Source organism: Ipomoea nil, unplaced genomic scaffold (assembly GCF_001879475.1).
Source record: "Ipomoea nil cultivar Tokyo-kokei standard unplaced genomic scaffold, Asagao_1.1 scaffold1043, whole genome shotgun sequence".
In the NCBI taxonomy this organism is placed as follows: domain Eukaryota; kingdom Viridiplantae; phylum Streptophyta; class Magnoliopsida; order Solanales; family Convolvulaceae; genus Ipomoea; species Ipomoea nil.
The window spans coordinates 9,820,416-9,834,367 of record NW_017617471.1 but is presented as its reverse complement, the minus strand read 5'-3'; the positions used below and the strand labels follow the sequence as shown (position 1 = coordinate 9,834,367).

At 32.7% G+C, this 13,952-nt stretch overlaps 1 protein-coding gene across 2 annotated transcripts in view; it reads left to right on the top strand.

Annotated features, from left to right (window-relative positions):
* Nucleotides 1-653: 653 nt before the first annotated feature.
* LOC109181375 overlaps nucleotides 654-13,952 on the top strand; it is a 42,773-nt gene continuing 29,474 nt past the window's right edge. The window contains exon 1 of one of the 2 annotated variants that reach the window (XM_019331123.1): nucleotides 654-1,221. In XM_019331123.1, the coding sequence (XP_019186668.1) occupies nucleotides 751-1,221 (471 nt within the window). In that variant the 5' untranslated portion in view covers nucleotides 654-750. The remainder of the gene's footprint in view (nucleotides 1,222-13,952) is intronic. The other variant, XM_019331125.1, reaches the window with a different exon arrangement.

Below are 13,952 nucleotides of genomic sequence, written 5' to 3'. Positions count from 1 at the left end.
CCGATTTGAACATCCGGTTCACGGTTCAAGATCTATTTTTTTCCAGTTCACGATTTTAATAAACGGAAACTCAAATATTGGGTTATGTTCTGAATCATAACCGAAAATTTTTTATTTGATTGCTATAGTGTTCGGTTCAGTTCGAACCGAACCGTGGTCATCCCTACGTATAAGTAATAATTTGTTGAAAAAGAAAAATAAATAAAATATTTATTTTAATGGTAGAAATGTCCATTTAATATATCATCGAAAAAACTACTACTTTTATAATAATTGAGGGGCAAATGTGGATGCATGAATAACTCAGAAAAAAAAAAGTGTTATAAACATATAACTCATAGAGAAAAAGTGATATTTTTCCTACATTATTCCTACCTTATTCTTTCCCACCGAATTACAATTCATTTCCTTCTTAATTCCTTCCTCCCGACCAAACACTCCCTTAGTGTAAGCTTTGAAAAAAAGTTCAGCTTAAAAAGCTTCCAAAGTACTTTTTATTCCAAAATTCAGCCTCATTCTCATCCAAAAAATCCAGCCCCCTACTCACACTCGCATAGTCTCATCCAAAAGCTTTAAAAAATTTCAACTCCAACAAAAAAATCTTACTTTTCTGACAATTATTAAATCCTAGCTCCGTCCCTGTTAATATATATATATGGAAGAATAGAATATGCACCTCTCACATATCACTTGCATAATTGCATACATTTCCTATGTCTTCACTGTCTGTGAGAGAGAGAGCTGAAAGCAATGACAATAGTGGTGGACAAAGTGCTAGAGTCTCAGGTAAACCAGGGAGTAAACGCGTTGGTCGAAACTGTAGCATACAATGTGAAGTTGGTTCGTGGCATCGATTCTGAGATAAAGGATCTCACCTTCGACATTGAAACGTTTAACGCCAGGCTTGTGGAAGCTTCCAAGAACTCATGGGCCAGTGATCACCACGTTTTGAGAGTTGTTGTCAATAAATTCAGAAATGTTGTGAATGAAGCGCAGGATACAATTGCCGACTACGTTGCACTGAAGGGGAAGCATGTTGACACACTCTTCTCAAAATGTTTGGATAAGATTCCATTTTGTGGAAAGATCAATCATTTAGCGAGCGAGATCCAGTCCATAAGGGCTAAGCTGGCTATGATTCGGCAAGAGCACGGACAAGAACTTCTACAACTCATGAAGTACAAAATCAATGAACAAAACGAGGGTCTGCTAACTTTCCAGGTACCACAAACTATTCCTGAGTTATCCTCCTATTTCAAATTATTGGTTTAAGCAATTAAAATACTTTATCATATTAGATTACGCTTGATGGATTTAATTACTTGAGGTGGACCTGAATAACTAAATCCGGATAAGAGCGTGGATAGTAAATAAATAAATAGACAAAACGATGTCGCAAAATTCGCGGATACCATATATTATATTAAATGTTGTGAATAGGCTATTACAATGATTCGTTAGGACAGTAGTAGTAGGAAATAGTAAATGTGTCTTATTAGGACGAGGTGGAAGGTTTTTATATAAGCAAAACCCCTCAACCGCCCCTAAAATGGCGGGAGGTTGGATCCCCGCGCCCGGGCAAGACCGGGTCCCGGGTCAGCGCGTGTTGAGCCCGGGTCGGGTATGACCGAGCTCTCTAACCCGAGCTCATTACAGGCCGGAATGCCGAGCTCTTCCACCCGAGCCCATCATTGTCGAGATGGCTTGGGTCGAGGTACCTTGAGCCGAAACGTCTAAAGCCGAGGTGCCAGGGACGGAGCCAGAGGGGGCGTAGGGGGTCAGCTGCCCCCCCCCCCCCTCACCCCACCCCCCACCCCCGATCCCATATATAATATGTATATGTATATATGTATATATAGTATATGTTTTAGTATTAGTATAGAAAAATTAGTAAATGTTAGCAAGTAAGGTGTTAGATTAGTTGGTAGAGCATATTTATGGTAATAGGAAAGGTCTTGGGTTCAAAACCTTGCATTAGCATATTTTGTTCCTCCCCTATGACTTAACACATTTACTTTTTTAATATTTAATACACATCTTTTGTTTTAATGTTTCGCTTTTACTGGAAAAAATTTCTGAATTCGTTCTACTTCTTCGCCCCCCCTCAATCGAATTTCTGGCTTCGTCCCTGCAAGATGCCTTGGACCGAAGTGTCTTGGGCTCTACCTCGATACTCCGAGTCCGCTGCGCTACCCCGAATCAGTTCGTGTAATATATCCATCAACGTTAATACTCTATGCTTATAGACACGTAAACAAACAAGAAACACTAATTATCATGTTTTAATCAAATTCGGTGTCAAACTCATACTGTGAGTTTTTTTTTTTTTTTTCTTCTTCAAAATAGAGTCTTTAGAGTACCTTGAAATCTTATTTATCAAAACCAAGTAGTTGAAAATTTTATTTTTCAAAGTAGGATACTTTTTGTCATGTATGTTCCCCTTTGCTGCGTGCTTTCTGAGTTGTAGTCGTCATATCGCACTTGTCATGTCATGCATACAAATTTCTTCCCTAAACAATGTTATGTACTATACTAATAAGAGTCAAAAGAATACATGTGGTGTATTTAATCATGATTTTTGTAGACTTTTAAAATGATAAATTTTAATTGACTTTTATAGAGTCATTCCAAACTTTATAAAACTCTATAAAAGTATATATAAAAAACATTTATAAACTTGTATGAACTTTTTATTTTAAAAAGTCTACAAAAGTCTACCTGCACCCTATGTGTACCCTGCAATTTCATTCTTACGGGTTTTAAAATACCCGCACAATTTGAGTAATGGGTGCGGGTATGAGGAGAATTTTGTATACCGCGCGGGTATGGGGGCCGGTGCGGGGGAAGGTATCCTCGCCACACACACACTATATTAAACAATAATTAAATGATTTATAAAAATTACTTTAATTAAATGATTTACAAAAACTAGATTGGACTAAAACAACATTTAATATGTTAATTAAATGATTCATAAAAAATATACTAAAAATATTTAATTTGTCTTGTGAAGAAATGAAAGAGAGAAGATAATTAAAAGTGTTGCTAACGAAATTTGAACTCATGACATAAGCCTTTTACAATGCTTTTATAACATAAAATTTGGAATTCAACCAACTAAGCTACTCAAACTATTAATGCTTTCAACATAAATATAGATTTTATATAACATTTCATGATATATATGTATACATATACATACATATATATAAACGGGTGGGGTGGGGTGGGAGCTGCCCCCACACAGCTGGATTCGCCCTTGATAGCTCTATTACCCGATCATGAAATACCAATCATCATACCAACATGACTAGCTTAGAAAGTCAACGCTCTGGGATATCGCGATGACAATGGTTTGGCACGAAACCTTGTGAGGCATAAAGACAAGGCAAATTATATCGTGCACTGCGGTGCATAATTGATTATGTACCGAGTATCAAAATGATGCCGTTTTGTTTAATGAAAATAAACGGTATTCGTTTCGCACCGTTCCGCACCCTTCCGCGAAAAGTAACTCTATTATTCAATTTCGTTTTTGTATATACTGCAGTTTCAGTTCAACACAACTACAGTTTCATTTCAATATAACTACAGTTTCATTCGATATTTATAGACTCAAATATGTGAAAATGTTATTTAATTTAATTTTATAAACACTATATGTAACACCCTCGATTTTTAGGCATATTTTAAAACATTTTAAGATTAAGAAATACGATGAAGTCTATTATTTATACCAAAATAAAGCGGAAGTTAAACAGAATAGTTGGGGGAGGTTATGCCACATCTAAGCTAAGGACTTAGATGCACAAGTTTAGATACATTGTAGTGTTGTTTAGATACACTGTAGTGTCAGTTGGTAATTAACATAAAAAAATGCGCGCTCTGTTAACATACACTAACGGCGCATCATTTCTTTACTTCAAAAAACGACGTCGTTTTGACCGCGGTCCACGATATAACAACCCTAAAGACAAGCCAACACCCTTGTATTTAAAGGTGTCAAAACGGGCCAACCCGATTTGTAACGGGCTAAGTATAAAACGGTTTGGGCCAAGTTACGATTTTGTAACCCAGCAAATATTAAACTTTATATAGTCCAAGAATCAAACCTCTAACCTAGTCAACAATTAACACTATTTTCAATCAAATAAATTAAACTTTTTGAACAAATACAATGTGTTTATATACATACATATATATATATATATATATATATATATATATATATATATATATATATATATAAGTTCGATATATAATGATTGTGAATGATTTAAATAAATATATAATTATACAAAAATATTCAACAAGTATATAATTTTAAGGGTTCAATTCTTGTAATCAATAATATTTCCAACTAATACAAATTCAATTACACAAAATAAATTTGGGGTGAGGGGTTGGTCGTTCATACGATTTTCACATATAGTGCTTGGGTGCTACAAATTTGATGTCTTTAGCATTCTCTTAATCTAAGAAGTAGAAAGTAAGAGTGAATGTATGATTACTCATAAATCTACTATATTAATAAGAGCCCAAGAGAGTTAGGCATATAATGGGTAGAAAAAATGGTGGTCAAATTTTTTAATCAAATGAATGACTCAGATTGATCAGATTTTAATTTTTCCTTAAGATTTCCTAATTTCTATCTACATCTACAAATCTAATAAGAGCCAATAATGTTAGGTCCTTAACTGGAACCAGGGTTGCAAAAATCCCGCCTAGGCACCGAGTAATCGGGGCCTAGGCGCTAGGCGCCCCTAGGCCGTGGCGATTTCTCCCCTAGGCTCCCGCCTATGACACCGGGCGCCTAGGCGCCCGCCTAGCGCCTAACTCAGCCGATTACGCCGAGTTAACTCGTCAATTTCTGTCGAGTTAGCCGAGTTAACCCGACCAACTCGACCTTACTAATTTTTTTCATTTATATGACATATATATATATATATATATATATATATATATATATATATATATATATACATATATATACATATATACATATATACATATATATATATATATATATATATATATATATATATATATATATGTATATATATATGTATATATATATATATGTATATATATATATATATATACATATATATATATATATATATATATATATATATATATATATATATTTATATGTATATATATATACTACATATATATGTATATATATATACTACATATATATATACATATATATGTATGTATATATATATACTACATATATATGTATATATATATTTATATGTATATATATATACTACATATATATATACATATATATGTATGTATGTATATATATATATATATATATATATATATATATATATATATATATATGAGTGTGTGTGTGTAATATGACATATATGCACCTACACACGTGCACTGTTTTTCATTTTTTCAGTTAGCCGCCTAGGCGACCGCCTAGGCCGCTTAGGCCCTGCCTAGGCCGTCTAGGCGCTAGGCGCTACTCTACCGCCCGACTAGCGCCTAGCGCCTATTGCAACCATGACTGGAACAAAAAAATATCGGTAGTAGTTGTTTCTTAAAATGAACAGTTAATATTATTTTGATTTTAGTAATTTTTAATGATTTTCCTTATTTACCCTCTATTATATTATTTCCTTCCCTAAAATAACCCTAAATTCCGTTAGTATAAGTATAAACTTTAGTAACCAAATATTCCGTTAACTATTTATTATTATTATTATCATACTCATTAATCTACTATACTAATAAGAGCACAAGAGAGTTAGACCTATAATGGGTAGAAATTAATGGCGGTCAAATTTTTCTATCTACTATACTAATAAGAGCCCAAGAGAGTTAGACCTATAATGGGTAGAAATTATTGGCGGTCAAATTTTTTAATCAAATGAATGGCTCAGATTGATCAAATTTTAATTTTTCCTTAAGGTTTCCTAATTTATCATTAATGAATATGATTATCCGTTAACTTTTCCGTTAAATATTGTATTTTCCGTTAATTTCTTTTAGTTCACCGTTAACTTACTCATTGATTTCAATAAGAAATTTCTTAAGTTCGAACCCCATCCCAATCAAAGTTGGCATGATTAGTACTCTATTTTAGTCTTATTAAAATAAATAATAATTTAGTAGCTACAACAAAAAATAATACATATGCATTTCTTTAATTTAGAATTATGTGTCTACAATGTCTTTATTAAAAAAAATTATTCAGTATCAATAAATTAAATAAGAAAAATAATTTCATTAGTTATATTGTCTTTATTTTTCTCCAATATAAAAATTCTTTATATTCAAACTCATCAATTGATTATATTCGCTACATTGTCCCTACAATGTCTTTATTAAAAAAAATTATTCATTATCAATAAATTAATTAAGAGAAATAATTTAATTAGTTATATTGTATTTATTTGTCTCCAATGTAACAATTCTTTACATTCAAATTCATCAATTGATTATATTCACTACATTGTCTGTTATTTTTTTTGTGCACTATTTTTTTAATTAAATATCAAAATTATAATACAAAATAATATTATATATTTATTTACCAATTATTTTATTAATACCATGAAAAAATTAAAAAATATAATTAATAAAACCAATCATATTAACTACTTGAGGGATTTGTTGACAAAGAGAGTATTCAAATCACACAACAAATTGAAGTGAGAACTACACACAACAACTTGGAGTGAGAACTATCTCGTAATGTCCTTGTTTGACAATCAGCAGTTAGCAGATTTGACAAGCGAATTATATCAACGGTTGGTAAAAAGATATTTGAAAAAATTAGCTGTTTAGATTAACATGTAAAATGACCTAAGTGTATAATAATTGTAATAGTAATTGTTTTTAAAAAAAGTAATAGTAATTGTTTAAAAAAAAAAAAAAAAAAAAAAAATATATATATATATATATATATATATATATATATATATATATATATATATATATATATATATATATAATTAAGTCAATCATATTAACTACTTGGGTGATTTATTGATAAAAAAAGTATTCAAATCACACAACAAATTGAGGTGGAAAACTACCTCGCAATGTCCTTGTTTGGCAATTAGCCGTTAGCTCTTCAATATTAGTATATATTTAATATTTTATGCCCTAATTTTTATTTGTTGTCCCTTATGTCCCGTATTTGGTTTCAACCATACATATACAATTATTTTATTGACAATTATAATCAATTTTGACTATATTATCTTGCACTTGTAAACTTAGAATTACCTATTTAAATACGCAAATTCAACATACAATTATCTATGCATGAACAATTCCAATATAATCTTGTCTTGATATATATTTTAAAATACTTATTTAAAAAAAAACATTGGGCATTATCCCAATCGTGCAATGCGCGTAAAAAACTAGTATCCTTAATGAATATGATTATCTGTTAACTTTTTCGTTAAATATTATCTTTTCCATTAATTTCTGTTAGTTCACCGTTAACTTACTCATTGATTTCAATAAAAAGGTCTTAGGTTCGAACCCCATCCCAATCAAAGTTGGCATAATTAGTACTCTATTTTTACTCTTATTATATTATATTAAATATTAAATATAATACGGAGTAATTTAGACTATTTAGTAGCTACAACAAAAAATAATACATATGCATTTCTTTAATTTAGAATTATGTGTCTACAATGTCTTTATTCAAAAAAAATTATTCATTATCAATAAATTAAATAAGAGAAATAATTTCATTAGTTATATATATTATCTTTATTTTTCTCCAATATAAAAATTATTTACATTCAAATTTATCAATTGATTATATTCGTTACTTTGTCCATACAATGTCTTTATTAAAAAAAAATTATCCATTATCAATAAATTAATTAAGAGAAATAATTTTATTAGTTATATTGTCTTTATATTTCTCTAATTTAAAAATTCTTTACATTCAAATTCATCAATTGATTATATTCACTATATTGTCTATTACCTTTTTTTGTACCCTATTTTTTTTTTAATTAAATATCAAAGTTATAATACAAAATAATGCTATATATTTATTTACCAAGTATTTTATTAATACCATGAAAAAAATATAAAAATAAAATTAATAAAGCCAATTATATTAACTACTTGAGGGATTTGTTGACAAAGAGAGTATTCAAATCACACAACAAATTGAAGTGAGAACTACCCCGCAATATCATTGTTTGGCAATCAGTAGTTAGCTCTTCAATATTAGTATATATTTAATATTTTATGCCCTACTTTTTATTTGCTCTCCCTTATGTCCCGTATTTGGTTTCAACCGTATCTATACAATTATTTTATTGACAATTATAATCAATCTTGATTATATTATCTTGCATTTGAAAACTTAGAATTACCTATTCAAATATGCAAATTTAACATTCGATTATTCATACATAAACAATTCTAATATAATCTTACCTTGATATACTTTAAAGTACTTATTTAAAAAAAAAAATTGAGCATTATTCTAATCGCGCAATGCGCATAAAAAACTAGTAGCAATTATAAGCTTTTTAAAACGTTCTGTTGTCATAGATTAGTACTTTAAATTATTCAAAACATTTGTTTGTCTTTTGTGACGATTATCCTTTCGGTAAAATTGAGTTTGTTGAATTGGGTATACTACAAGAATTAAGACATTTAGTAACAAATTTTTTGTGACACTTCGTAATTTAGTCATAAATAATATTCTTTTTGTGATTAAAAAAAAGTTCAACACTATTGCTTATGATAATTTAGACAATTATTTTTTTGGTCACAGATAGTATGGTAATTGTGACAACTAAGTATTTGTTACAAATAAGCTGTCACTATTACTAGAATGATAGTGTCGTAACCTAAGTTGTCACTATTTGTTGTCACTAAATGTATGTGTCTTTTGACGGCAATATAATTATAGTGAGAACGGAAGTAATTGTGGCAAAATATAGTGTGACACACAAATTTTGGTACTTTTTGTGACAAATAGTTGTTGGTCACTCTGTTTTATATATCTGTGACAACACTTTTTGTCAATAAAAATACACTTATAAATTAGATACGATTGTGAGAATAAATTTATTGTCACTCATATTGTCATTTTTTTTATGAAATTGTTACAAATATTTAATTTGTGATGGTCTATTATTTCCTAACAAAAATTACTAAAATGTAACAATAATTGTGTTGAATTCAAGCTTCGTCACTAATGTTATGATAATTGTGATAAGTAATTATTTGTTACAATGATTTTGTCACTATAATTAAATAGATGAATATTGTGTGAAGCTATGTTGTAGTCAATGTTTGCCACTAAAATTGCATTCAAGTTGGTCCCAAAGTAATTTGTTGTGAACTAAATATTAAATACTATGGTCAATTAAAATGCAACTAGTTAGTGATTCTTAAAATAAATGTAATTGTGAAAATTAAATACATTTTATAATTGCTCATTTTTTTTTAGTTTCTTTTTGTGACATTTAAGTTCATTATAATTTACGGAAGCTATCTAACAAACAATTCTGCAAGTCAAATTGTTTCAATTCATCTTAATACAAATGTTAAAAAGCTCATACTTGTCACTAATTGGCTTTAAGAAGATATGACAACAGATAACCAAAGAACTCCAAGGTTAAGCGTGCTTGACTTACAGGATGGGTGACCTATTGGGGAGTAAGCATAGTGCAACACTAAAGTCTATCAATTGGTAATAGATCTGGGGTCACATGTTCGAACCGATCCAAATGGGCTGGGCATAGGTCGAGCCATGTCTAGTCCCGGGGCAGGGTGGGAGGGGGGGGGGGTGCTCCATTGTTGGGGTTGATCGAGTTGACCTCGAGTTCAGCCTAATTATTGGTTACCACCTTTTAAGTCACTATTAACAATTTTTAAATCAACAATAATTCTAAAAAATAAGTACAATTATTGTGACTAAAGTGTTGTCACTAGATCATTTTTTTGTAATGACATATTTGGTCACAGGATGTTAATTTATTGTGACCCCTATTATTATCACTCAAATAGTACTTTTAGTGTAAGTGAAATTTGTCACAAAAGTCTCGAGTAATTGTGACGACTTTTCAAAAGTCGTCACTATTATAATAGTGACGAAGGATATAGTAACAACATGTGACGACTTCAAAAATTGATCACTAATTTTATTAGTGACCAAATTGATAATTTTGGTGACAACTTGTGTTGTCACTAAATGCAAAATTGCTTGTAGTGGTACACAATCTTTAGGCATGTTCCATCATTCTGCTTCATAAGATTTCTGCATGCATCTCTTCTCTCTGCTATACATCTTTCTGTTGTCTTCTAGCTAGCAAGCTATACAAATATTTTCCTGTTGACTTTCAACTTACAATATATATTAGTCCCGATCTTCCGTAATTGTAACTTTGTCTTTAGGGATAGATGGAAATAGGTGTAGTCGAGTCGATGTTTAGAAAATTAGGTCTAGGTCAATTACGAAAATTTAAGGTATGGGGTTTTTATTAAGCTCAAGTTTGTAATTGTTATATCGTGCACCAAGACACATAATGCATTGTGCGCTCTAAATTTTTTTCTATTTCATATGTACATAATTATATAGTAGAATACATATAAATTCCTAACATAATACACATAATGTAACATAATATATAATACACATAAACTTATAACATAATACACATAAATTCTTATACATAATACACCTAAACTCTTAACATAATACACATGAACTCTTAACATAATAGACATAAAAACAAAAAAAACAAAAAAAAAAAACTGTAACGGGATTGGACGGACGGAACGGTGTCCGTCGCGTCAACTCCCCCAACTTATTGAAACGACGTCGTTTTGGGTCAGGGCACAATGCATTGTGCGCTCTGGTGCACGCTATAATTTGCATTAAGCCTGTATGTAGGCTTTATGTAGGTTTTTTATTAGGCTCAAGCCTGAGTTTACAATTGGCTTGGCCTGGTCTGAAACTTTTTTTAAAATCCGTTTAATAGGTAGGCCATTAAAAAAGTTTCAAAATAAGTCTTTCTTTGAGCCTATTTAAAGCCTATATGTTAAGTTTTTAAAAACTTTAATAAGTATTTCTAAATAATTTAAGAATATACATAAGTATATCACTACAATGCAAACTGTAATTTTGCATTTCCCCAGTTTAAGATGATTATTAGAGATAAACAACTGGTGTAATGGACTGACTGATTCGGAGACGTGAATTGTCAGTCAGATAGATGGATTGCAGATTAGTTTGTAGAGGCAAATAACTAAAGAAGATAATAAATCAACATATACAATGTTTACCCAGTTCGATACGGTGTGTATCTACATCTGGGGGACGATCACCGAGGCGTCCAATCCACTAACTCATAATCCAATGTACAAAGGTAGAGAAACAATAATCTCACCCAAGTGCCCCACAAGAGGTACGTACCCACTCTACAAAGGTTTAGTGGATTGTTGAAGACGGAGAGCCACGCATGCAGAAGTCCAATGAAATCCATTCGATTGGAGAGTTAACTCTGATGCAGTCCCTTCAATGACGCAGTCCCACGTTGTTCCCACAACTGAGTGATCTTCGCGTCCGTTCGTTTAAGTAACGATAGTTCTTCTCAAGTTCTTCATCATAATCACCAAGAACATATATTCTTGAGAAGAGGCATGATAATCAAAGATATGATACTCTGTATAGCAAGGAGTGTTTTCGTCTTCTTAAAATCGTAACACTAATTCATGACCGAATGAGGGTACTTATACTTTCTTGGTAAGAACACTCTCCAAATATATCTTTGATTGTAGATGGTAGGACAATTTGTGAAGAATGCAATCTTAAAGATTCGGTCCATACCTTCCAAAACAGATCCTCTGATTTTCTTTCCAAAACTGTCTTCTCAAACTGCGTTCAGCATTTTGGAAACATCTTCCTTTATCAGTTCTTCAGTGTCAGTGCGTCTGTTGATGAACCTGATCAATCAGTCTTCTGTAACAGTAAAAAGACAACAAACTAAACCCTATCTTAGTTTGCCATAATAATATTGCCAATTATATGCTGGAGTTTTTTGGAGAAAAATAAAAACACTAACACTAACATAATAATTGAAGAAATATACATTAAGTGTTCGGGAGAGAACTCAGAGCGCATGACATTCGTGCAGGTGTCCAGATCTAATGGTTGAGAAATACTGATTTTAAAAAAAAATACGGTGGCATTTTCGTAAATAACTTAACATCGAGGTGCAAGTAGAATGTATTACAAGTACAAGTAAAATGTATTACAAGTGCAAGTAGCAGTACAACAATACGCCTCATGGGGGTGGAAATTAGGGCACGATGGAGAGTAGGGGACGGCAAGTCCCTAGATTTTTGGTCCGATTGGTGGGTCAATGACAAGTCCCTTGGTCTTGATATGGAGATTGATATTCCGAAGAACCTCTACGATAAAAAAGTTAGCAATTTTATCAAAGATGACCGTAGTTGGAATGTTACGTTGATGCCTTGTTAACCTTTCTGCGGGAGGAGCTGGTGAACAAAATACGAGCCATCCCCGTCCCTGTTGACGACTCCACTGTCGATACACTCACTTGGCAGGACAGCACGTCAGGTACATTTTTTGTGGCCTCTGCCTATAGTCTTATTTCATGTACGGTGGACGAGAACTGGCCATGGCTGTGGAAGCTCAATTGCGTGGAGAAAGTAAAAACGTTACTCTGGCTCCTGCTCAAAGGCAGGATGTTTACTAATGTGGAGAGAAGGAGAAGACACTTGATTGACGACAGCACATGTGCAAGATGCCGAGATGAAGAGGAGTCTCTTGTTCACCTTTTCTGTGATTGCCAGTTCGCAAGGGAGTGTTGGGAGGCTATTGAGACCTACGGTGGAAAAACTCTAAAGAACCACCTCCTAATGAACGCCTGGATTGAGAGTAATGTTCATAGTAAAATCGTCACTAACGACGGTGCACCTTGGAGCATCACCTTTGTTTATACTCTTTGGCAGATCTGGAAGTGCAGAAATAATCTGATTTTCAATAACAACTCCGAAACTCCGGTACATGTGGCCAAGTTGGCTTGCACTTTCGCGTCCGAAGCAAGAGCCTTTATCATCAGACATGGAGGAACGTCACAAGGATGCTATAACTGGGTCACCTGGACCCCTCCGCAACCGGGGTGGGTTAAAATCAACATAGACGGAGCAATGAAGTCTTGCACAGGGTTAGCAAGCGCCGGCGGCATTGTCCGGGATGATCACGGTTGTTGGGTTATAGGGTTCGCAACAAAAATCGGTGTTACAGATAGTTTCTCAGCGGAGTTGTGGGGCCTAAGGGAGGGTTTAAGGCTCAGTCTAGGAGAGTGGTTAATGGACTCTGCAGCTGCGGTGCCGTGATGAATAGGGGTGATCACAGTGAAGAAACCGTGGTGACCTTGGTCAAGGACTGCTTAGACCTCAGCAGAAAGTTTCGCAAGTTCAAGATTTCTCACATTATGAGAGAAGGAAACAGATGCGCTGATTGGCTCGCGAATTATGGCCAGAATATCACTTGGAGAACGCTTTTACTCGACTCAGCTCCAGCGGAGCTCAATGATATCATTCAGGCTGACTCCCTGCAGCAGGCCTAGTCTAAGGGTTCGATAAGGCTCTCCTTTGAGGGCTTCAAACTTACCAAAAAAAATATTGCACCTAAGTGCAAATAAAATTTATTACAAGTGCAAACAAAATGTATTACAGATGCAAGTAAAATTACACTGAACATCAATACTTAGTGCACATAACGTTATAATTAGTTGTACCTAGGTGCCCGAATGTTAACAAGGTAAATTACTTGCACTTGTAAGTAAAAATAGGTGCACTTGTATGTGAAAATAGGTGCACATGTAAGTGATTTTACTTGCACTTTTTACTTGCGAAGGTGCACCAGCTACGTGTACTTATAACACATTTACTTGCGCCAAAGTTTG